Source organism: Lissotriton vulgaris, chromosome 7 (assembly GCF_964263255.1).
Source record: "Lissotriton vulgaris chromosome 7, aLisVul1.2, whole genome shotgun sequence".
NCBI lineage: Eukaryota > Metazoa > Chordata > Amphibia > Caudata > Salamandridae > Lissotriton > Lissotriton vulgaris.
The window spans coordinates 1,437,869,946-1,437,896,391 of NC_141695.1; the positions used below are offsets into that span (position 1 = coordinate 1,437,869,946).

Genomic DNA, 26,446 nt, shown 5'->3' on the forward strand with positions numbered 1-26,446 from the left:
TGATAATATGTTCTATGGAATTCCAATTGAAGCTCATGTTAGATGTGAAGGATATCTAACCTGAGCTTCAATTGGAATTCCATAGAGCATATTATCAAGGCCATTATCGCTGTTTTAGTGGCAGTTTTCTGCCGCTAAAGCGGCGATAATTTGATTGCCTGTCTTGATAATATGCCCCATGGAGTGTAAAAGAACTGAAAATATGTTCACATAATAATACCCAATGAAATGCAGTTTAGGTCTATTACAGTGCCATTCTGCTAATTCTACCTTTGGTCTGTGTGTTGAAACAATCAATCAGAAGGGGGAATCCATTTTGCACTTTAACACTTCCGACCAGATTTATAAATGGATTGCGTTGCCCTTGCTTCATGCAGAGTAAAGCAAAGACAACGCAATCCTTAAGTCAAATATTCCAAGCCCCACCAAGGACCTTGCGTGGTCCTGCATGTCTTGGTAAATCTGGAGTAATGCTAGGCAGTGCAAGTTGCTGCCTTGCGCTACTCTGCACCGGGAAGGCATTCCATGGATGAAGTGTTGGTGCTCCCATGCATCCACCCCCATCTTCTGCCGCATTCCCAGATTTATTAGGACAAGTGAACCTGGGAATGTGTCAAAACTGTACGTCTTCCCGATAGGGGTGCAAAGAGGAGCAATAGCATTATTTTTCCCCATTGTTTCCTCTTTCTACGTGGGCTGCAAAAAGTGGGCTGCAGTCCCGGACTGGGAACCAAAACCGGCCCTGGCAAAGTACTCGGCCCACTCTACCCCGCGGGGGGATTGGGGGAGCCGCCGAGCTCTTTGCCAGGGCCAGTTTTCTGCCGATTTTGTTACAGGGACGATTGCGACCCTGTAACAAAAACGGCCCCCAGGGGCCCAAAACCGGCCCCCACCCGTGCGGCGTACCGGGCGATTGCCCAGTGCCCGCTACGGCCAGTCCGGGCCTGGTGGGCTGCATTCTGTAGCCCACTTAGTAAAAGGAAAACACCTCTAAGGATTGTTTTTATGCAGGAAGGTGTGCCTATTGTTTTTGTGCAGGAAAGTGCGCCTTCCTGCAGAAAATCAATCCTGCCTGCAATGGAGGAACACTTACACCATGGCGCAAGTGTGTCTGCATAGTGTGCCAGCGCACATAGAGAGCGGGAATGAGCCATATGTTAGCAGATTTGGCTCATTCCTGCTCTCTCTGTTTGACGCAGAGCAGTCCAGCAAACTGTCTTGCTGCATTGCGCCAAATATTGATAAATCTGGGACCAGGTGTTTTCCAATGTACCTAAACCTAAAGGATGTTGTGTTCCAGGTGGCAGTGGCGGCCATATTTGATGTTCTTCTCTTTCCTTATCACATCCTGGCATCACAGACCCAGCCGGTGTTATGTTTTGCAGTCTCTAACTCAGTGTTTCCTAAATATGATCCAGTGGGAACGAGGGGGTGGAGGCGAGAGAAAGGCATGTGGGGAACTGAGATCTGTAGAGAGTGAGTAAGAGGCCAGAGACCACATGTCGCCGCTTCCTCTTCAAGTCCCGGTGACCGAGGGCTGGCTTCACAGCACAGCACAGTGACACGTGCAGCTGCTGTTATCATTCCATGCTGAGGGTCTGTAGTGGCAACAGGCTGACCCCGGGGCTATTCCCAGCACACACTCTCGTGGGCAGAGATTAGTCACGTGCCTCGCGCAAGTAATAGTGAGTGTACAAAAACCATGGCCATGGAAAGATGTAAAGAAAGAGATTTCTGAAGCTAGATAAACACATTTGGTGTATTTTAAAATGTAAAACTGAATTCACAACCTCAAAATGTGCATTTCAACAAGAATCAATTGTTATTCAATTGTATGCTTCCTCATATCAAAAAATGAAGTTACTTTTTATTTGTTTTGTTCTCTGCGCATATGCATTTCTTCTGTCAAGCCGCCCATCCCAAGCTTGTCATATAAGGAAAGTCACACAGACCAACTGTCCTTTCAACAGCAGGGAACCTAAGGTTTCCAGCGAACGCCACCAAAAAGCGGATGTATGACATATTCATGCATACTTTTAAAATGCATGCCTTTACAACGCGGGCAATACAATGAACGCGTTGTTACCACGCATTCCATTACAACGCAAGGCGTTACAACGACTTGCCTGAGGAAAGTGCTGGGGTTTGAAATAGTATTTTTTACTTTTCCAACTCCAGTCTGTGCAACAGTAGGAAAGGTGTTGGATTTAAAATCCAACAATGAGTTCCCTAAAGCAAGTCATTGTAATGACTTGCGTTTATTGGAACGGTTAGTAACAACACGTTTATTGTAGTGCCTGCGTTGTAATGGCCCTGCGTAGTTCTGTCAGCGTTGTAAATGCTGTTTCCCCCAAATAGCTAGGTGGTGGAAGCATTACCATAGCAGCCCAGCCTCAGTCAGCTTGTAGAGTCTGCCACTCCTTGGTAGGCTTTTCTTTGACAAAAGTACTTCCGCTAACATGACAGGATCACTTCTTTCTCAGACAAATTGAGCATGTCATTGCATCAGCAGACTAGGACAGAGTTTTGCGTTTTTTTTGGGGGGGGGGGGGTGGAGGGGGTTAACTGTTGTCCAAAAACAATAAAAATGAGACTCTAAAGCACTGGGAGATTTCTCGCAGAGCATTGGGGATATTGCTTAGTTTTCTTGGCCATGACACCCTTGTTGTGCATTGTGGTCCTGTGCAGGAAAAAATAGCATCAGAGACCCCATCCTAATGAGGACAAGGCTTATGATGCTAAGGAGCTGGCTGTCCTGTGGCAGGTGGCCCACCCAAAGAAATTTCCAGAGGTGGAGTGAAGCAGCTGGCCATATGTAAATTACGTGAAGGGACCAACAGGACAGGGACCCATCCACCATGCGCGAATAACCTTAAACTCTTACTGGACTGTTTCATGGCCACTGTCACTTCTGGATTGGGACAACCAATGATGTAGTGAGTAGATATGCCTCCTCCTCATACCCCACTGAGGTCATCTTTTGTAACAGAAAGGACTGTGATCTGGAGGTCACAAGTTTGAATTCCAGCATAGCCACGTCAGCCTTCCATCCTCTTCATGTCAGTAAATTGAGTAGTATTGCATCTGTAGTACCATTACATGTTATTTACAGCCCTTTAGAAATGTCAGAAGTGGGTTACAGTAGGGCTATATAAAAAATAAGGTGCCATTCATTTTCTATTTGCCTTAATAAAAGGTAATTTGCATATCTTTGCATTTCCATTTGTTATTTAACTGCTTGTTTTGCCTCAAAATATTGTCATAAACTGACGTCGGGTCTCATACATTTCCCCTTTCCTTATTAATTCTGAAATGTTGCGATTAAACTATTAGAATACTTGGCGTCATTTAGTGTTTTCTGGAACAGGAGCACCGCTTTAAACTTTGGTGCTCTCTTTACATCAAACTCACACTCATCACTCTAATTAAAGTTGGGGGTAATTCTGGGTTTCTGTCAATAGAGGCTCAGCTTGGAAACCTCTATGATGGCACTTTTATCTTATTAAGGGCTTACCTGTGGAAAAAGGTAGGGCTAGGACCTTTCTCAAGATTTGCCCGGCGCTAACCGCCCTTGTACCATTCAATTTACCAAACAATGAGGCAGGCGCCGGAGACCAGAAGGCAGGAAACAGAAGTTTATTCCGACGGAGCAGAACACATCAGATCGGACAACAAGGTATCGTCTCGAGGTGCTCTAACAGCCACTCGGAGGCCTGGCCTCTTATACACTGGTTTATGGCATGTGACCTTCCTTTAATACAATCACAACTTTGTAGAGCATGGGAAAGACATCCCCGTAACCTTCATGTTAATCCCACCCCCACATACATTCACAATAGAGGTCCTCAACCTGCTGATAAGAGAGAGAGTCATCTCGCAGCTGAGTGTGTTGTCGAGTCTTAGGATGTGTGCGCCTGATCATGTCACAGGGGGTGGGGAGGCCTGGATCAAATAGAGGGACCTTTGAAGGAGAGCGACCTCATACAATAAAGAGCAGTAAATGATATCTTCCGGCTTAGGCAATGGCCTCGGACCTATGTGGACGGTCGGACACGGGGTGAGGGGCTATCAATGGAGTGGTATTCATGCCGCGTGGACAATCCAGCGCAGGAGGGAGGTTTGTCAACAGAGGGGCATTCATGGGAGGAGAGGAGGTGTTGGTCAGGCGCTAGCGTGACTCTCAAGGACAGGGTCATGCAGAAGGGTCGTGCTCAGAAGGAGGAGGGAGGGGGGAGCCAGGGTGCGCGGAGGATGCTTGCTGGGTCAGAGGGGACGTGCTGGCGATCGATCGTGGGCAGGGAGACCATGATGCCTAAAATGGCGATCGTGCACGTTGTACATGGGTGACAAGCTGGCGCAGATAATGTTTAGTTCACAAATTAAATTTCCACAGTCCTCCCTTTTAACATATCTCGCCAACTTGTCAGTTTGGATTTATCCCCATAAGGTCACGTACGTCTACTTCATAGAGGGGACTCATGTGTTCATTTCGGAAGTCCAAAGTCTTTGGGCACATACAGTTGGAAACAAGGCCGAACAAAGGTGGCAGACATTGGATACCTAAGCAACACCCACATAAGATCGCAACAGGTATCAGCACGAAGGAAAACAACTTCCAACCCCAATTCTTCAAAGTGTCCCAAAACCAGTTCCCAAGCGACCATCCTTCTTGTTCTTGGTGAACCTCTGAGGATAGTCTGTGGAGGTGTTCAATGGCTTTGTAGACTGAAGGCGAGTTGTCAGGCACGTATGTGCAGCAGCTGGATCCGATGATGCGGCATGCTCCTCCTCGGTCGGCTAGGACCACGTCTAGGACAAGTCTATTTTGGAGGGTCACGAGGCGGACCGCCTGAAGTTCTGCAGTGTTGTTGGCGAGGATACCGGCAGTGATGTTGATCGTTGTTTCTACTGCCTGGGTCAGGTGCCGGATAGCACAGCTGTTTGCCATTGGGCCCCACAGAGGAACAAGTCCCTTTGCTGCATCCAGGAACTGTGCTCCGGTGGAGTCGGTTTGTCCAAGGTCGTCTGCACGCCTCTGCCGGTGATGGTTGGCTGGGGCTACATATGTGGGTGGAAGAACGAAGGCAATGTAACAGATACCCTTCCAACCCTTCGGGAGCCAGGTGTAAGCCTTGGTGCCACACACAAAGTACATGTTTGGAGAAGCAACGAAGGAAGGGGGGTCAGCTGAGTCCAATGTTCTGGTGATTCGGCAGGCGCTGTAACCCACCAGTTGCGTTCCCTGGCCTTCTAGGCACACAAGGCCGGTGATGTTGATAACAGACAGGGCCACAGTCAGAGTGGCGGTAGTTTGTTTTTGCAGATGAGTGAAGGTGGTTCTGGCTGGATTGTGGAGCACCTGTACTTCGACTCGTTCTTTGGCAGGAATGTCTTTGATGAAGGTGGCGCCCGCGAGCGCAGGACACAGGGCAGCTGGGGTCTTTCCTGTTTTGCTCAGCCAGAACCCAGAGTAGAAGTGTGACACTGTCTGGCTGGAGGTGGCGTTGTCCCTGTGGCTCTCTTGCATGAGGATCAACCAGGCGAGGCAAGAGCCGTGAACTGAGAAGGGTGAAGGGATGAAGGGAATGGAGTGTCCAGTGGCATGCGGGAGCAACCCGCAGATCCAACAGTTTGTAGCATTTGCAGCAAGGTTGTGTTGGTGCAACAGTTGCACGAAGGAATTGTTCCAGAATTCCCTGCGCCTTTCTCGGAGCTGAGGCGACAGAGATATTAGGTGATGCTCTTTCAGGGGTGTTGGCTGTGCAGTAGGTAGCAATGTCTCATGAGCCGGTGTGCTTTCCTCCAGAATCCAGAAGGAGGTCATGAGGAGGAGGCAGAAGAGGAAGACAATGAAGAGTGCGATTGTCTTTGATTTGTGCAAGTTGTCAGTCTTTGGATTTCTATACTGGGTATTTCCTGTTGCTTCCATCATCTTCTTATCTGGCGCTTCCATCATCTTCTTATCTGGCGCTTCCATCACCTTCAAGGGGGCTCGGTAGCGGGCAGAACCACAGACTTCGTTTAGCTTCTCTCCCGGCAACCCTTGATTGTGTTTAGGTCACCGTTCTGAGATTTAACTTAGTCCGTGGCCTACTTAGCCGAAACTCCCTCCTTTCGACGCAGGAAATACCCTTCTCTGGATGGCACGGTGGGATCAGAGAATTTTGCAAGTTCGAGTGCCTCAGTATTGGGATAACAGTCCAATATCGGTCGGTCTTTGCTCAGGAGCTCTTCTTGGGTGCTGACGTTTTCTGTCGTGGCCAGGTTCGCAGAGACCTTCCGGCAATGATGCGCGTGCAGCCAGTGCTTTTTCCCCTCCACTCGAAGCGCCGTTCGGGTGGTAATCAGCACTTGCCAGGGGCCCGTCCACCGAGGTTCCAGACTTTTGGTTCGCTGGAAATTTCGTATCAACACGAAATCTCCCGGTTGGATGTCATGGCCGGGGCCCCTGGAGGCATCGGGGATGGCCTGCTGCACCTGTTGATGAATGACAGACAAGGTTTTAGTTAACTTGCACAAATAATCAGATAGTAGGACGTCTGGGACGTCATGAATGGAGGTCGGTTTGGGGGCAGTCCATAGATTCATCGGACGCCCAAACACGACCTCGTAGGGGGTCAAATGGTGCTTGGTGGGAGTGGAGCGCATCGATAACAAGGCCAGTGGGAGGGCATCCGGCCAGTTAAGTCCAGTGGTGGCCACTATTTTTGCCAGTTTCAGCTTCAGCGTGGCATTATGGCGTTCCACTAGACCAGCGGATTGGGGGTGGAAGACCGCATGAAATCGTTGCTTCACCCCTAACCCCTTTAGGATTAATTGGATAACCTCCGCTATGAAGTGGGGGCCATTGTCGCTCCATAAAATTCGGCAAAGGCCATAGCGAGGGAAGAATTCCTTCAGTAGTACTTTGGCAGTAGTCATGGCAGTGTTGTCACGGGTTGGATAGGCTTCTACCCATTTGCTGAAGGCACACACGATGACTAGTACGTACTTCAGGCTTTGGCATCTCTCTAATTGGATGTAGTCCATCTGAAGGACCTCAAAGGGATGATTGGGGGTCCCGAACCCTCCCCGGGGTACTACAGTTCCTTTCCCGGGGTTGTGTTGCAGACAAATAAGGCACTGCTGAACCAGGCGTCTGGCTGAGTCGGGGATTTTATCGTTATGCCAGACTTTGGAAATGAGTTCGATCATGGGTGCAGATCCTATGTGTGCGGGGGAGTGAGCCATTGTCAGAATGGGAATCAGATATGAGTCGGGCAGCAACCATTTGTTTGCATCTTTTGTTCGCCAGCAACCCTCTTCGTCCTTCAAACCCACCCTTGCCCACTTAGTCAATTCGTGAAGGGTGCTGGCCGACTGTATGTCTCTGATCATTTCCCTTGTGTCACTCCATTTTTCTGCTTGTGACCTAGTTACATATATGCGTGTCACTGTCCTATTCTCAGCTGTGGTTCGTGCAGTGATGTCGGCTAATGCATTCCCTTGTCCGACTAAGTCTGTCACCCTTTTGTGTGCCTGACATTTGATCACCGCTAATCGTTTGGGGAGGAGAACTGCTTCAATCAGAGCGGAGACTAGGTCTCCGTGGAGGATTGGGGTGCCGTGGGACGTCAGGAATCCCCTCTCCCTCCACAGGAGCCCAAAATGGTGGACCACCCCGAAGGCATACTGGCTGTCCGTATACACGTTCGCGGTGGTCCCTGCGGCTATGATGCATGCTCGGGTGAGGGCTATCAGCTCCGCCGCCTGGGCAGATCGTTGTGTGATGCAGGCTGTCTCAACTACTGTTCGGGTCGTCGTTACTGCATAGGCAGCTGAAGTGGTGCCATCTGGAAGTTTAATGCACGAGCCGTCTACCCATAGCTCTCCATCGGGGTCAGGAAAAGCAGTGTCTCGGAGGTCAACCCTACTCCTAGTTTGTTCGTCCGTGAGGGTCACACAGTCGTGTATGGGAGGAATGTCGGGGTCATTTTCAGGCAGGGGTAACAATGTGGCGGGATTCAAAGTCGTGCATCTCTTTAGTGTGATGTGGGGTGCAAGCAGAGTCAACTCGTACCCTGTCAGTCGTGCGCTAGTCAGGTGTTGGGTCTTTGTCTGGTTCAAAAGGGTGTCAACTGCATGGGGCACTAATACAGTGAGGGAGTTGGAAAGTACGATTCCCTCGCTCTGACGGATGGAGACAGCAGCGGCAGCTACTGCTCGAAGGCAGGCAGGTAAGGCTCTGGCTACAGGATCAAGAGTGGCGGAGAAGTAGGCGCAAGGGCGCTGCTTAGGACCGATTGATTGAGTTAGGACAGACAATGCGCATCCCTCCCTTTCGTGGGTGAAGAGGGAGAAGGGTTTGGAGTAATCCGGCGTTCCGAGGACGGGTGCTGAGCAGAGTGCATCCCGTAATTCCTTAAAGGAGGCTTGACACTCAGTGGTCCAAGGAAGCGGGGAGGGGACGTCTTTGGTCAGCAGGGCAAGTAATGGTTTCACAATGAGGCTGTAATTAGGCAACCACTGTCTGCAAAAAGAGGTTAGGCCAACCAAAGAGCGGACCTGCTTTTGTGTTTTTGGGATAGGGGTGTCTAGGATGGTTTGTATTCGGTCGGGTGTAAGCTTCCTCCCTTCTTTGGACAGGAGATGGCCTAGGTAAGTCACTTGTGGCTGGCAGAACTGTAACTTCTTTTTGGAGACTTTATGGCCATTTTCTGCAAGAAAGTGTAGAAGTTGGACGGTGGCTGCCGTGGCAAGCGGGGTGGTGTCGGCCGCCAAAAGGATATCATCGACATATTGGATCAACACCACTCCTTCTGGTAGCTGGAAGGCGTCCAGCTGTCTTTTGAGGGCCTGGCTGTAAATGCTGGGACTTTCAGTGTACCCCTGGGGAGCTCTACAGAATCGGTACGAGCGGGATTTTAGAGTGAAGCCGAAGAGGTAACGGCTATCCGGATGAATGGGGATAGAGAAAAACGCGTTTTTAAGGTCGATAACAGAGAAGGTGGTGGCAGTGGACGGGATGAGGGTCAAAATGGTGGTGATATCAGAAACTACAGGATATTGGGGTACCACCACTTTGTTAATCTCTCGTAAGTCGATGATAAAGCGGTACGCTTTCTCATCTCCTTCACCTTGCTTCTTAACAATGGGTAGGATTGGGCTGTTGCAGACGTTGCTAACCACCTCTTCAACCACTCCTGCATCTACCAGAGACTGAATAATCGCTACCAGTGCTTTCTCACCCTCGGGGGATATCCGATACTGTGGAAGCTTCGGGAGTATGGCGTCCTGTCGTACAGTTATGTGAATAGGATCAATCATCATTCGCCCCACATCAGAGTCATTTGTGGCCCACAAGTACGGAGGCAGGGTGTCAAGCATTGACAGGTCAGCGTCAGTTATGGAGTACATGTGTTGTGGGGGACGGGACCTGGACATGTCTGGGTTGTCGTACAGGATGACTCGTATTCCATCTGGGGAACACCTAATGGTAGCTCGAAAATGCTTCAGTAAGTCAATGCCCATAATGGCGTCAGGGGAGTTGGAGGAAAGTAGGAATGTCGCGTCAGCAGTGTTGTTTTCTAGTTCAAAGGTAATAGGTACGGACAGGGGGTTAGTGGAGGGCGTTCCATCGAAGCCTATCGACGTTACGTGTGAGCCAGACAAGGGTGCCCTTGGAACCAGTCGTTTTGATAGCACACTACGTGTCGCCCCAGTGTCTACCAAGAATGGAGACTCTGTACCCAGGACCTTAGCGGTGACATAAGGACCTTGCTGGTCAACACAGAGCTCGACTGGATCCCTCCCTTGCCCCTGGCAGTCCTATGCAAAGTCGGGGGCATTTTCACCTTCGGACAGCTGATATTGGTTCTGTCGGGGACGGTCAAATGTGTTCAGTCTCCCTGATCTGTCATTGCTGGTGCCGTTGGTGTGCCCTCGTCCTTGTACCCCATTTCTCGGACCACTTGCCACCTCCCTGGAGTCCCTATTTTTATTCATCTCTAGCACAACCGGACACTGGTATTTCCAATGGCCAAACCCTTTACAGAAGGCGCATTGGTCATTGCTAATGTCTCTACGTCCAGTGTGGGATGTTGGGGTGTGATCCTTAGGAGGTAGATCTCTGGGGGTGCTTGATTGGTAGTTCCCCCTTTGATGTTCCCGTCCTAGCGCTATACCCTGTATCTGGGCTATCATTACCCTTTCCTTTAAATCTTTCTTCTTTTTCTCGGACGCCCTGTCATTCTCATTCTTTTGGTGCTCGTAATACTGAGCCATCTGAAGGATAGCTGCGGGTTTGGAGGCCCCCCAACTACTCTCACTCGTCTGCAGCTTTTGGGAGACCTCTTGTGTTAGACCCTTTACGTAATTTTGTACGAACAGGTGCTGTCCGGTTGCAGTGGTCATGTCCTGGCCACTGTAGTCGGAGAACACTGTCTCGAATCGGGAGAAGTATTCTGACACATCTTCCTGGGGTTTCTGTCGACAGGCCGTTACTATCGACCAGTCTACTTTTCTTTCCGGGACCAGTGTTTTTAATTTCTGGACTATTTTATCTGGGAGTTCCAGTATGTCTTTCACTGGTTTGCTCCCCGGCTCTCGCTGTCTATCTAGTTTACCGAGTTGGTCCCAGGTATGTCCGAACAGATCCGCGTGGTCAGCCTTCCGGATTTGCTTCCACACGTCAGCCGGCAGACATAGCCCAAAGAACAAGTCAATATCTGCTAACGTCATTATCGTCGAACCCAAGGCTGTGCCTAATTCGGTATAAAATGCTGTCGGGTTCTTTCTTAAGTCGGGAAGGGTTTGCTTAAAGGTGAGGATATCTTGTCGGTCCCATGGTTGGTAAACCCAATTGTACACAACCCTCCCTTTGGCATTTTCGTTATTAATATCATCGCTCGTTCCCTGGCCCCGTGGCGGGATCCAGTAAGGAGCCGCTTCTCTGATAGGCATCATAGTATTGACTACTTCTACTGAGGTCGTTTCAGGGACTGTAACCTTGGTTTCTGGTTTTTGTTCTGTAAGGTGGCGGAAGACCTCAAGCATCTGCATGAAGAGTTCCGTCGCTTCACATTCAGTCCCGTCTCCAACGTCAATCTTCCTATACAGCGTTGTCAGCCTGGCGGGACCCTTACTTTGATACCTATCTTCATATGCGTTCAGGGTGTAGTAGCTGAATCGCAAGATGAAATGCCGTCTGTGGCTGTCGGCATGTGAATTATATACGCTCATTGTGTAATCTTCGCTCTCCCTTCGTTCTACTAATATCTTCGCTATTTTGTCGATCCCATCCCGCTCATCTTTGCTCAACCTATTTAGTCTGGCTGGTGATTGTTTGCTAGCCTCGGGGTCATCTGACGAAGTTGTTAATGTGGCTGGTGCAGAGGCCGCGGGGGCTGGTGCACTAGCGCTAGGGTCACTCACACTCGGGGCTTGCAAGCTTTGTTGGCTGGGAGCATATGGAGGGGGCATGTAGATGATTGGGGGACCTAATAGTAACTCATCGCTCGCCCGTTGTTTGGAGGGCAATTCAGGGTAGAGTACAGAGGGGGTCCTAACAGGACATTGGCCTGTCGACCCTAATTCTTGGGTTTGCGTAGCCTCCTTTCTTTCTTTTATTTCCTCTTCTAGTTGCTTTGCGGCCAGGTGGGCTGCCTTTCGTAATTCTTTCCCTATTTTTGCTTCTTCTCTTTTCTTTCGTTGTTCCGTTTCTTTGCGCCACATGCCGATACTGTCGAGCATAGTGGGCGTGGTCTTATTCTTCTGGAGCGCTATTTCTAATGTTTTTATTTTATTTTCATTAAAGGAACCTATCAGTGGCCACTGACTTTCAGGGTTCGTTTTTGTATATTTATGCCATAGTTTAGTGTAAGCTATAGCGACTAGTCCATACTTAGTGAACATGTCCTTATTAGGGGTGCCCTCCAGTGGAGCTGGATGGTTCATCTCTAATAAGCGGTCCGGGCTAAACAGGCTACCAACCAGTGGGGAGAAGACAGGCATGACGGTCTACACCGGGGACAAAAGTCTGCACTACCTGTCTTATCACGGCGGACAAAGACTAGACAGAATATTTCTATTCTACGTTATTTGGAGGCCGTGAATACCTCAAAAGAACCAATACCGAATAATCGGCCAATCAAACAATCCAGTGGGGAGAATAAGTGGGCACGAAAAGCTATCGCTACCCACTCTTTCTCTACCTGCAAAGAGAGACCTTGTTCTTCCCTGTTTGCAGACAAAGAATCTCCAGTCAATAATCCACGAACGATAGTTCGGGAAACAGTGGGGGAGGAAGATAGGCACGACGGATTACAATGGGGACAAAAGTCTGCGTTACCTATCCTTCACTGTTTGCAAAGAGAGAGCCTGTTTGTTTTTCCCCGTTTGCAGATAGTGAATCTCCAGAGGTTTCAACAAAGCGTAATACTAGTATTATCCAAAAAACAATTTTTCTCAATTCGTCGTGCTTACACGACCTTACCCGGACCGCATGGACGGTTTCCTGTCCTCTGGATCCAGCGCCCGATCGTCCTCTTTCCTTTGTGATGTTCGCGGCACTCCTGATGGTTCCCAGTCAGGACCGTAGATCACTCGAGAGAGGTCTGTTCAGAACTAGTGAAGGTCGGATGATCGGCTGTCAGACGAGGGTCTATCGGACACGAGCTCTTCCCGATCGTTGCAGTCGTTCACTCTGTCATCGGGACCTCTCCCACTGGATCCACGTGTCGCTGATGGGCCCCACGCTTTGGGACGCCAATTGTGGAAAAAGGTAGGGCTAGGACCTTTCTCAAGATTTGCCCGGCGCTAACCGCCCTTGTACCATTCAATTTACCAAACAATGAGGCAGGCGCCGGAGACCAGAAGGCAGGAAACAGAAGTTTATTCCGACGGAGCAGAACACATCAGATCGGACAACAAGGTATCGTCTCGAGGTGCTCTAACAGCCACTCGGAGGCCTGGCCTCTTATACACTGGTTTATGGCATGTGACCTTCCTTTAATACAATCACAACTTTGTAGAGCATGGGAAAGACATCCCCGTAACCTTCATGTTAATCCCACCCCCACATACATTCACAATAGAGGTCCTCAACCTGCTGATAAGAGAGAGAGTCATCTCGCAGCTGAGTGTGTTGTCGAGTCTTAGGATGTGTGCGCCTGATCATGTCACAGGGGGTGGGGAGGCCTGGATCAAATAGAGGGACCTTTGAAGGAGAGCGACCTCATACAATAAAGAGCAGTAAATGATATCTTCCGGCTTAGGCAATGGCCTCGGACCTATGTGGACGGTCGGACACGGGGTGAGGGGCTATCAATGGAGTGGTATTCATGCCGCGTGGACAATCCAGCGCAGGAGGGAGGTTTGTCAACAGAGGGGCATTCATGGGAGGAGAGGAGGTGTTGGTCAGGCGCTAGCGTGACTCTCAAGGACAGGGTCATGCAGAAGGGTCGTGCTCAGAAGGAGGAGGGAGGGGGGAGCCAGGGTGCGCGGAGGATGCTTGCTGGGTCAGAGGGGACGTGCTGGCGATCGATCGTGGGCAGGGAGACCATGATGCCTAAAATGGCGATCGTGCACGTTGTACATGGGTGACAAGCTGGCGCAGATAATGTTTAGTTCACAAATTAAATTTCCACATACCGACCGTCGGTCGGTAGATTTCCTTGACCGGGACGACCATGCGAGCTATCAGTGGCCCTCACAGGGAGGGGCAAAACTCTGTGCATTGTGGTCATTGATTTTTCACTTCTTAAGGATAAGCTCCCTCTTGAATGAAGGAATGGAAAATGACTCCTAAAGCATGAACAGCTGCTTCCACAAAGCATCCCAGCGCTCACCAGTAGGAATGGTCTAACCATCACCTAGACCTGCCTAAAGGGGAAAGTCTTCAAATCTTTTTTAGACCGGAATTCAGACTCTGACTTCCTGAGCTCCAGGGGCACACTGTTCCAAAGTTTCACAACCAGATATGAGCAGGTCACCCCCCTCTCCTAGCCAGCATTAACCTTGGAATGACCAGAAGATCCTGATCGACGGAAAAAAGACCTCTCTTCGGCACATACTCTCTGAATCTCTGCTGAAGAAAAAGAGGCTCCTTATTATGAACGGCTCTTAAAGTAATCAGCATAGCTTTAACCCTTTCGATGCTGATGACGAGCTGGGCTCGTCATGGTGCACAGTGGTCGTGTGCTGATGACGAGCCCAGCTCGTCATAAAACAATGAAAAGTAGCAATTTCCAGCACAGGAGGGGAATTGCCTTAGCAGCGAAGGTGTTAAGAGTGACCCTCTTGATCACTGCTAGTCAGTGAAGCTGGTTAAGCCCAGATCTAATGGATTGTCTCTTAAGGGTATTCAAAATACCCCGGGTAGCAGCTTTTTGTACCACCTAGAGTTAATTTAATCGTTTTGCATGGAGTCCCAATAAGAGGCCAATAGAGTAGTCAAGTCAAGAGGACACCAAAGGCAGCACAATCAACTGTCTAGCATGCACAGGTAGACATGTTGAGGTATTTTCCAGTAGCTTTAGTAAACCAAAGCACAGACTGGTAATATCCCGGCTATGAGATTTGAATGAAAGGTCCGTTTCAAATATTGCTACGAGATTTCTGGCTGTGGAAACTGGCATTGGGGAGACACTGAGAATGTGCGCTCAGACGCACCAGAGGTCAAATGGAGAGGGGCTACCAAAGACCAAAACAGCGAATTTATAAAAATTGTGCTTCAGGCCCATCCACTTTGTTACGTTATTCAGGCTTCCCAGAAAGCGTTCCTCCAGTACAGCGTTTGCGTGCTGGAAAGATAGTAATAATTAGGTGTCATTATATATATATTTTTTAACAAACTTTATTGAGGAACCTTTACACCGTAACAGCATATACATTGTTGCAAAAAAAGGTCTTTTTCATTCTTTTTCACCTGTTTGGAGGCGAACATAAACATTACAGTGCATAAAACCATTATACAGTGACAAAGAGAATGTACCTGAAGAAGAACAGTTGAGTGTCATTATATAATATAAGATATTATATAAAAGCCCGATGGTTCAACCACCTCTGCCTGTGAGCCATGTGGATAATAAATAATGTGGGGCTTAGCACCGAGCCCTGAGGGACACCGTACCTAAAATCTTTCGAGCTGGAAGCAAAAGGGGGAGGTGTATTGACTGTACTCTATCTGTGAGAAAAGTTTTATTCATAAGTCAGCCTTGTTTCACACCCCAATAGCCTCAAGACAATATAGGAAAATTCTGTGCGACACAGTGTGAAGCGCTACCGCCAAGCCTAAAAGGATGATGACTGCTTGGTTGTCTTGATACAGGCTACGTTTAACAAATTCGGATACCTCCAAAAATGCAACCTCAGTACTATGAACTGGAAGTTAACCCGCCAGTGTACCATGAAGAACGTTGTTATCTACTAGAAATGTCATCATCTGCTTAGTTATAATTTCTTTCAAGAACTTTGCCCAACAAAGAGTGCAAGGAAATAGGCCTGTAATTACTGAGGTTAGAAGTATCAGCATTTGTCTTTTTTTCAGCAGCGGGCGCAATAACACCTTATTCCAAGAGCGGGGAATTTAAGCCAATTGTCGCGATAATTTAAATAACTAGTTGACCTACGTTTTTGTGTGTGGAACAACTTATTTTGTTATTCATGGAGGACAATGATCTTAAAGGAGACCTAGAGTAGGCATTCAAAATGTTAGCTTCGGATTCTGCAAGTGAAGGTGCTAAAAGTGCTTAGCACCACTCCTAACCGAATAGTATGAGATAGGGTTCAGGAGTGGGCATGGGTCGCTTCCCCAATAGAAAAAGTGGCATGAAAATGTTCCACCTTCTTATGAAAATGCTCAGCAAGATTGGCAGAAGTTCATACATGGACAGCGAAAAACTTTGAAGAAGAGACTTATCAGTAACTGCACCACTTGCCAAAATCCACTGCCTTGAATAGAGCCACTACAGCGAAGGCACCAATGATGGTAGTGAGATCCTGACTACCAGTCAGGGATCCCTAAATATAGCAAATGGTCCTTCATCACAGTACCGGAGATGTTAGCCTCTTTTGACTTGGAGGTTTTTCATGGGTCATATCGGACCCAAAGTCGTTATATGTATATTTTATGTCTTCTCTCAACATCAACCAGTGCTGAAGGTTGTTGGTTCTTAGTACTCACAAAGGTTGGACACACAAAAATATATGACCTGCCCAAATACCAGTTCACAAGCGCAGCTCAAAAGTATTCCACAGATGCTTAAACGCGATTCAACAAAACTATACAGCTGATCAATAAAGACTACAAGAAACCCTCTAGAATATCTCTTCAACAATCACTATTGCAGAATAGTTCCACATCTCAGGTTTGGTGCATGTAAAGTGTGTACTGAAGTATACTAAACCATTGTTAGTCCTGCGAGCTAATCTTTTAGTGGAAGAACCAAGGGTTCTTTTTTTCTGAATGTCAGTTATGGGGGGCATCAGGGGTGGCAGATGGAACCACCGGCTTACTCTCTGCTACCCTTGACATTTCCCATGCTACCTTAGTCTCATTGGCTGTATAGGAAATGGCAGGATTAGAATGAAAACAAGTCTCAAGTGATCTATTCACTTTCTGTAGCTTTACTTCTTGTCCACCCAGGTAACAGGAAGCAGGATGTAGCTGATGGCCTAAGATTGGGAAGGCGTTCAACCCTGTGATGCCATCAGTGGGAAATGTGATGTCTTATCCACTGCCTATCAACCTTTGGTGAAATTACATAATTGGAATTATAAGTAGCATTTAGTGACCAGAGCATAAAAGGTTCAATCCTTGTAAACCTGCCAATCTTATATACAAACCTTCCTTGGCAGTCTGCCCTTTTATGTAATCAACATTTCTGGCTCTAGAATATTAATTGATCATCTTAATAGTAGATACCAAAGAACCGAATTTGACTTCTACACATATAATATTTGGGATTCAACTGCTCTCTAAGACAACAAGGCTGATAAGGGAGCTGATGATATACTCCCTTCGTTCGGTGAAATGAATGTGAGATACCTGACTTCCACCTTAGGCTTTTTACGAGCAACAAGTTCTAGGCGCATCCGAGAAACCGCACAATGGCCTGCATTGTGAAGCCCATACTGAAAGTAATTGACTTTTATGTTTTAATTAAATACAGGTTCATGCAGTCAGAAGGACATTCATTTTGTTTAGATCTTTTCTTTCCCTTATGGCGGCTTGGTCTTCTCTACCCAGCGATGCACTCCCTAGGGATGGCTTGATGGACAGAGATATTTATTTGGGTTTTACTTTCAGTTTAAGCAATGCAAGTATTTGTCACACTAGCAACAATAATGATTAAATAGTACCCTGTGTTATATTTAATTTTACCACTATACAGCTCAATAAGTTACTTTTTTACTGTGATAATTGTTGTTCCCCAATAGCTTAAAAACACAGTATTCGGAGAAAAAATGTTTTCTTTTTGTTGGGGGTTTGGGCAATTGCAAAAACAACAGTTGATGGACAGAATGCAGAACAATGTCATTCATTCACCCCAGTACAGAGATCTGGGCCTAAATCCATCGTTGTTTTGCTCACCACACCAACCCAGTTCAGACATGGCCATATGCAATTCAGCCTTGACCCTGTGCCTCATGGGAACAGTCCAGCCCAACTGCCTAGCCATGTCTTCCCTGGACCAGAATCAAGCATCCTAGGATCGGTTTTTGGCTATCAGCCGTCATCAGCCAGGATAGCTTGACTCCAGTGGTGTGGAGAGCACGGGACTCACGTCTGAGCATACCCGTCCCACTCGGGGTGACAAATGCAAAAACAACAGTTGATGGGCAGAATGCAGAACAATGTCATACATTCACCCCAGTACAGAGATCGCGCCTAAATCCATTGTTTATTTGCTCACCACACCAACCCAGTTCAGACATGGGTCCCGTGCTCACTACGCCACTGGAGTCAAGCTATCCTGACTGATGAAGGCTGATAGCCAGACACCGGTCCTAGGATGCTTGATTCCGGTCCAGGGAAGAAATGGCTTGGTAGTTCGGTCTGGACTGTTCCCCTGAGGCACAGGGTCAAGACTGATTTGCATATGGCCATGTCTGAACTGGGGTGGCTTGGTGAGCAAAATACCTATGGATTAAACCCAGATCTGTGACTGGGGGGGAATGTTTTGCCATTGTGCAACATTCCGCCCATTATCTTGTGTGTTTTGCTGTTCACTCTATTTGGGAAGGGTATGCCCAGACGTGGGTCCCGTGCTCACTACGCCATTGGAGTCAAGCTATCCTGGCTGATGAAAGCTGATAGCCAGACACCGGTCCTAGGATGCTTGATTCCGGTCCAGGCAAGACATGGCTTGGCAGTTCGGTCCGGACTGTTGCCCTGAGGCACAGGGTCAAGACTGATTTGCATATGGCCATGTCTGAACTGGGGTGGCTTGGTGAGCAAAATAACGATGGATTAAACCCAGATCTGTGACAGGAGGTGAATGTTTTGCCATTGTGCAACATTCCGTCCATTATCTTGTGTGTTTTGCTATTCGCCCTATGTGGGAAGGGTATGCCCAGACGTGGGTTCCGTGCTCACTAAGCCACTGGAGTCAAGCTATCCTGGCTGAAGACGGCTGATAGCCAGAAACTGGGCCTAGGATGCTTTATTCCGGTGCAGGGAAGACATGGCTTGGCAGTACAGGCTGGACTGTTCCCATGAAGCACAGGGTCAAGACTGATTTGCATATGGCCATGTCTGAACTGGTGGCTTAGTGAGCAAAATAACGATGGATTAAACCCAGATCTGTGACTGGGGGTGAATGTTTTGCCATTGTACAACATTCCGTCCATTATCTTGTGTGTTTTGGGGGTTTGGGCAATAGCAAAAGATCAGCATTGAGAAACTATAAGTACTGGGAATGTTGTTCAAAAGCAACCTAACCATGAAACCTCTTTGGCCCTCAAGCTTGAAAATCCTCTACTGAAACAATAAATGGCTTAGGTGATTAAAGTTTCTGTATGGAGGGTACTAATTTATGAATTTACTTACAGGATAAATCGGATTGTCAAAATTGAATATACAATTTTTTAGAATATATTCCTGTCTTCCTGTATTCCTGTATTGCAACTGGAGGTGAAACACTGGAATAACGCTCTTCTACTACTCATGTTGAATAATAATGTAGGTAATGCTTAAAACTTGGCCTACAATGCATTAATTTGAAGCTGAAACTTGAACTTTCTTTAAAATGCCACAGTTGTAAGAGATAGAAGCCCATAGGCATTTAAGTATTTCCCCAAAGGCACATAATGGTTGAAACCTTTTGCTACTTTAGGCCCAAAGTTCATTAAGATGCAATCAACCTGGTCTAGTTATTTGTGTTCTGTTTGTAGTTAATCTATGCCGTATTTATGCCACATCTGTTACTTGAACCTTCTGGTGTCTTTTGCCATCATCAGCATAAAAACGTTTTAATGTACATAAAGAAAATTGTAGATGTGATTGCAAATTACAAAAGAGCTTTATTATTTATAGATATTTTGTCTTACATTTTGTAAGGCTAGATCTTTCTACCACTCGTCTACTCACACAGTGCCTGTATTGTTCTGATTGTCTTGCAAACTCTGGCCCATGCAATTGCACTAGGAAGATTATTAAAAAGTGGAATGATTGTTTTATTGATCTGTTTTATTTAAATGTTGTTTATTGTGAAATGAACTTTGTTTGCCTAATAACCTAATTTTAAAAATGAAACAGGATTTAAAAGGAAAATATCTGTGACCTTTGTCACAATAAATATAAAACACCATTGCACTGCTTTATTTTCACTTAAACAACAATAAATATTTCCCTAGTTATCTAATATCGCTAATGAGATGTTAATGAACAAGTATAACTGCCTTCACAGTAAATTGGAGACAATGTGTTAATTATATTTGCTAATTTCTTCTTCATTTGCTTTGTAAAATGAATAAGACGTTAGATTTTTTTTCAAATCATAAATAGCCTATTGGTATGAACAAAATATTTCAGAAAAGGGTAATGATTAGTTCAACCACCACTTTGGGTGACTGATAATATATTTTGAAAAGTGATTAGCAAGAAATAGCATCTCCAGGTGTAGCAACATGGACGTCTTTTAGAGGTCGCCAGGGATCGCTGCTGCGACCCCTGGCATGCCCATTGTGACCCCTGGCACTGCCTTTGCGACCCCTGGCGTCAGCAGTGGCAAAATCAGTGGCAGGAACAGAAGCAGCTCGTCCTTATGGACGTCAGTGGGGGCTTCACCCAACTCGTTTTTGTCCGTTTTTCATTATTCCAATTGCATTATATTATTCGCCATTAATTTAATAAAAAATGAAGTACAAGTAGCTGGAATATGACTTTCCATGGCAGCTGAGGTAAGTACAAAAAAATGATTTTAAATGTATGTATATTGTGTGTGCTTGCAGTTTTGAGTGTGTTTATGTAAGAGAGAGTGTGTGTATGTGTGTGATGTGTAGGCAAAGTGGGTGTGTGTGTGTATGTATATTCATATGAATGTGTGAGTGAAAGTTAAGGTCAAGGGGCATGGGAAGTCACTTTCGCTACCCCTGGCATATTGGTGATTTGACGTCCTTGTGTAGCATTATGGGACCAGATGGAGAGGACATAAATTAAAGCTAATAAGTGGAACTGAAGGTCAAGTAATAGATTTTAAGATGAATGTTTGTTAAATGAAGTACATACTGTATGTGAACTGGATCCAGTCCCACAATCTTATGGCCACTCATTCCAGGGGTGGGAGTTGTTATCTAGTGTATAATGCAGAGATTGAGTCCTCCATCCACACTGAACATAGGACTGATTGAGGATGGGCGATGATGAAGCAAAGGGAAATCTTTGATGCCAACCACAGTATGAAGACAGTGGTGACTACAACTGTCGTGTTTTGCTGGAACAGACAGAAATGCACTGCCTTGTTGCAGTGAAATGTGGTTGCTAGTTTATTGTATTGAGGAAGGTAAAGCATTGATGTCAGCATCATGATGCATTACTTGGGAGAGTTGCAGACACGCTATGAAACATGGTTCAGGTTCAAATAACACCACTGAACAACAACCCATTGACCAAAACATAAAACACCCTAACTCATTACCTAGAAGTATCTCAGTTCATTAATTTGTGGAATCCATATGCAGTTTATTTACTACATGTTGGAGAAATACAACTGGTAATTTATGGATGTATGACGTTACAACTCATACATTTACATCGCAGAACCTTACATCGCGGTTTTTATAACGTAAGTCGTTACAACGATTTGCGTTGGAGGGCACTGGACTTAGGAGTAGTATAATTTACTATTCCAACTCCAGTCTACGTACAGTAGGGAAGGTGTTGGATAGTAAATTATATTATTCTTTGTCCTAGAGCATCACCTTATAATGACTTGCGTTGTGAAAACCTCGATGTATGTAGCATCGCAATGTAATCCCCTGGTTGTAAACGATGTTTCCTGTAATTTATATAGTGCTCAGTTCAAGTGCAATTGTCTCTTGGATCATGCATGGCAACATTGTCAAGGCATTCTTCATGAAGTCTTTCTCTGCTTATTATTAGGAAGTATAACCTTTAAACTCCAACATCCAATCAGTAGGGGATGCTGTCAGAGGAGAGGGACAGGGGTGGGGGAGGGTTACAATGAACAACAAAAAAACGGGGGGACAAAAAAAAGAACTTACCTGCTGTCTGCAGCCAGCCGAATCAGTCTTCCGATCCTCTCGAGGCACCACTGCAGCCAGAGGCTCCCAGGCTCCCCTGCGGCCAATCCTGAAGCTGCTCTCACGCATGAGAGCAGCTTCAGGATTGGCCTGAGCATTGACGATTTGCCCAATGAGACTGGGAGCCTGTGCTTCGCTGTCTCCAACCCAGCAATGCACCTTGTTTGGAGTAGCTTCGTCCACCATAGCAGAGGAGCCGCGCCTGTAGTCAATGCAATATTGAGAACTTATCTTTTAAATTCTAACCCTTACAAATATGTCATAAATAATGAACTATTTTTGATTTTTAAAGCTTGTCATATATTTGTCTATGTCATGTGTCACACGACTGAGTCTTTCAACAGCTTGCCTCTAACTTAAGAGACCCTGGACTCACTCTGGCTCATTTCCCCCTATTATTTTTGTGGCTTAGTCATCTCTATCACCTACAAATTACTGTGATGGGTGGTCCAGAATGTGCTACTTCAACCCCTGCTACTTTGGTGGTGTATGCTGGACAGAAGAGTTCTCTTTGGAAAGCATTTGGCAGTGTGTGAGGACTCTAATGGGGCCGAGTGGAACAGAACAGAACTTATGCTTCTTAATTTCTCTTAATAATCATAGCAACAATACAGTTGTTATGAAGAAGAAAATTCTGTACTCCTGGCATTTTTACCCAAAATAGGCAAAATGTAAGAGAGAGGCCCATTCAATTAGAAGAACTAAATCAAAAAATCTCAGACTTCCCTGAACTTTTCAGAGAATGATAATCTCCTCTCCTTAGGAGAAATGTACTGCTGTCTTTCATTTACATTAGATACACTGCAGGTATTGTTGGGCATGATGCGAGGAGGTGGGGGGCTTCATTTACTTGTGTATGGCCGGGAGTGGGGATGGTCAAATCAAGCCATTCGACAGCTGCTTTTGATGGAGCAAGGATTCGCACGTAAAGCGACTTGCTCTCATTCAAGAACCTCGTTAACCTAAAATAGTATTAACCAATCCCGTTTGTCATTAATATCGCATTTTTTCAGTACACGCGGGTGTCCCAGAGATGCTTGCCTATGTGTCTATTACTCATAATGAGGCTTGCATACTACAGCATCGCTGCTTCGCAGAAATCCAGTCTGCGCATGCGTCGGTCATACCCATGTGATGTGACGCACTCGCAGTTCTGGAGGGATTATTTCGCTCATGCGCATTATTGCTAAAATGGCCGCTTTGTCTTTAAACACGCTCTCTGCTTGCCAGTGCCGCTTTGCACATCTGTCTATTTCTGCATAACTCCTAACCGCTATAGTTATTATAAAGTAAGGGGTGTAGTGTAGCTTATCATGGTGTACAGTGTATTCATTTTTTCTGTGTTTCTAATTTGTTTTCGCATACTTTTCATGTACCGCGTATCTGTGGGCCTGGGAGTGGGGAGCCTCTCCATCTTAGAAGTCTGACAGGGACTCACCACGTGACATGAGAAATGAAGTCTCGCAACAGTGGAACTCAGCCAGCTCGCTGCCGAAGCTGAGATTCTCCGGGGAACCTGTTCTCTTGCCTGGGAGAAGACTTCGACTTGTACCTAAAATGTATCAAATTGTATGATAATGTTTGTGAGCTCCATTGTCTTTTCTACACGTATGCCCTGGGAACTGGAATGTAAGGGGTGGGTACGAAATATGAATATTAAATATGGGAACCCAGAATTTTAGGTGGTGACAATGACCTAACCACCTCTCCTGACCAATCATAAGTTGGGAAACCTGTCACTTGCAACATTTGTGGGTGGTCTAGGGACCCGCAAAGGGTATAACTAGCCTAGTTTTAGCTAGAGAAATTGTCCGACTTGTCCGAGTAGCTGACCTGTCACCGACCCTACGGATTCTATAGGTGATTGATACAGAGGGCTGCGGAGCACTCTGTCCGAAATTTCCACAAACTCCAAGGGGTGGAAATAGTCCTAAGTGCTGGCGAAGCACTTTGCTGAGAGATTCGAGAACCCAATCGGGGTTACTGGCGGATTCCGTGCAGAGAGGGAGTAGCGCAGGCGTTGCATCCGAAGCTGCAGGTGTTGGTCGTGCCCTTTGGTGAGCCCAGTCCTGACCCAAATCCTGAGGGGTATCCTGTCCTGATTGTCCATGAGCTGTACCTAATCACCTACTGGCATCCTAAATCCTTGAGGGTCCTTGTCCTCGCCTTTCCCAAGCTGACCCGTGGCCAGGGTTAGTCCTCATTCCTGTCTTAGGTAAATATAGTGTGGGTGTTTGTCTATCTATCCTCCTTCCTCCTACTCTTCTAATAAAGCCTCTATGCCCATGATATTCTCTCTGTCATCTCCAAAGTCGTATATGCATATTGTTTATTAGTTGTGTTCCTTTTTCCCCTACCTATAGAACATTATTGAAACTGTTTTCTTAATTAGCGTGATCTAAATTTCACTTATGTTTAAGAATCTAGGTTTGAATTAGCAGTTAGATCAAGATTAGTTTTAGCACTTATAGGTCTTTAGAAATTCACTGACTAATGTGCTTTAAACTTACCTACCCTAGTATAAGCCTGAACTGAATAGCATGTTCCCTGTTACCCTTTCCCCGTAGAATTTCCACTCGCACTCAATGGTGCTTGCTCTCATCCCTAGCTACATTATAGTTGTAATCCTGATTATTGATATTTTGATCTGTAGAAGTCTTATACTCTTGTCACTCTGAATCTTACTTGCTATATAAAACTTTTAAAACCCTCCAGGTGTCTGTGGTCGATATAATATGGTATAAAGTATTATTGAATGAATAAAGTTTTTAGGATTATCTTCTCTCTTGTCCACTGCTAGCTCCTGATTCATCAGGAGAATATGTGCCTGTGGTAAGTCAGGTACATAAGTAGTAGTGTTAAAGGAAACACATACAAATTACTGATGGTGGTGTGTAAACTCGCCCGCCTCACAAAAATAGTGTCATAATCACGTCATGGGCCCAAGTGCGTGAAATCTGGTAAATCTAAGGGTCGGGCGACCTGCGCGCTCTATCAGTAATTTTCTGGTAGCAGAGGTATGGTTAGGACTAGTTAAGATAGGTAGATAAGATAGTTTAGGAATTGTGAAAATTAAAATGTGCTGCTAAAATGTATTGCTGCTAAAATACGTCTTTGCATTTAAAAGGTTTAAAATGATATCTCATGAAATACTGCTATATTATTGCATGTAATTAACACAATTGTGAGTAAGTGTTCTATGTTGTTTGGAATCCCCGGGGAAGTAAAATAGCAGGTGGTGAGTAGAATCAACTTGGCTGTGAGGTCACTGGCTTGGAGGGAGATTAGTGTATGGTTAAGCAGAACTGGAAGCGCTAATTAGGATTTTCTTCACAAATTCATGGATGTGTAAATGTTAGCTACGAGTACCCTGACGAAACTCCCGTTGTGATATCACCTAGTAAGGGTCACGTACGGAAGGAGTAATAGGTTCTTCGGAGCTTGAGTGATAGCAGAGGAGTCCGCGGGTGAAAGTTTGACTTAGTATATATCCCGGAAAGAGGTGGATAAGTCAAAAGAGTAGCAGGTTCTCTAATGCTTGTATGGGAGGATAGGCGGAAGAGATCTATCCGTAGTGAATGAAAGGTAGACAGAAGTGGTTTACTTGCAGTAAAAGAAAAACTCTTTCCTCTTTAAAACCCTCAAGCACAGTGGCGAATGTTATACGTTGTTAACTAAAATAAGCACTTGCACTTTGAGAAAAATTCAAAGTTTCCTTTACCTTGTGAAGGAGGGAGTCGGTCGCAAGGCTGCACTGACGTCACTCCGTGCCGCGCTAGTATTGGTTGAGCCAGCGGGTGTGTAGCGAAGTCAGAATTGTAAGGGAGGGGTGAGCGCCGAAGAGTGAGACCGCGTCTCACGAAGGGGCCGCGCACCCATTGGTCAAGAGCTTTTTGCAACCTCGGTGCTGATTGGTTGCCGTGAATTGAAAGACGCGCTAGCATTGGAAACACATAAATAGACAAAATTAATCAATCCGAGCTCGAAGATAGTTTGGAGAGGTGTATGTGGTATCCCGAATTCTTACCTAATCCGCAAAACCTAGGTTTTCATAAGGAGCAGATGCTAAGAGGTAGACCTTACAATATGTACGGAGGAAAGAGAAAATTGACCCTTGCCGAAAAGATCAAGAATTATGTTAAGAAGGACAAGCCCATTAGAACTAGGGAGGGTGTGATTATTCCACCACCTAATACTCCCGCATCATTTATGATGTTTGACAAAGGGTATCATACCTGTGTATGGCTGGAAAATTGGGTAAAGTATACTGAAGATGACGGAGTCCTAGCATTTCCCCTCGATGGTACCTTTCATGGTAGAATCCGGTTTAACTTGAGAACCCGAATGAATGAATTACACCCCGACCCAGATTAACGCAATATGAAGCTTTAGAGGAGTGGGAGATTGAGGCTCTAGAGCGAGACAGACCCGAATGGATAAGGGAGTGAGCAAATGGTATCCAAAATTGCAGCGGGAAACAAGAGAGCAAAAGATGAAGCAGTGGAGACAGAATATGATGGTTGAGGGACTATTTCCGATGTTTGGGGTAACTGAACATGGGGGAGGAAAAAAGACAGAGAAAACTCGACATCTAATGGCCATGGGGGATTCAGAGGATGAATACCTGGAGGATTTGTTAATGAAAAATCCACCTCCTTATGCTGAAGAGTCTGGGCTCCTAAACTCGAAAAATCAATTTTTC

At 46.2% G+C, this 26,446-nt stretch overlaps 2 protein-coding genes across 3 annotated transcripts in view; both read right to left on the bottom strand.

The window, feature by feature from the left end:
- KIAA1755 (KIAA1755 ortholog) overlaps positions 1 to 26,446 on the bottom strand; it is a 696,136-nt gene that overhangs the window by 588,419 nt on the left and 81,271 nt on the right. The window lies entirely within an intron of this gene.
- The window catches only part of LOC147705788 (syncytin-1-like), a 165,519-nt gene continuing 142,896 nt past the window's right edge, over positions 3,824 to 26,446 (bottom strand). Inside the window, exon 2 of the mRNA XM_086932243.1 lies at positions 3,824 to 6,477. Coding sequence (XP_086788369.1) covers positions 4,424 to 5,977 — 1,554 coding nt within the window. The 5' untranslated portion in view covers positions 5,978 to 6,477 and the 3' untranslated portion in view covers positions 3,824 to 4,423. The remainder of the gene's footprint in view (positions 6,478 to 26,446) is intronic.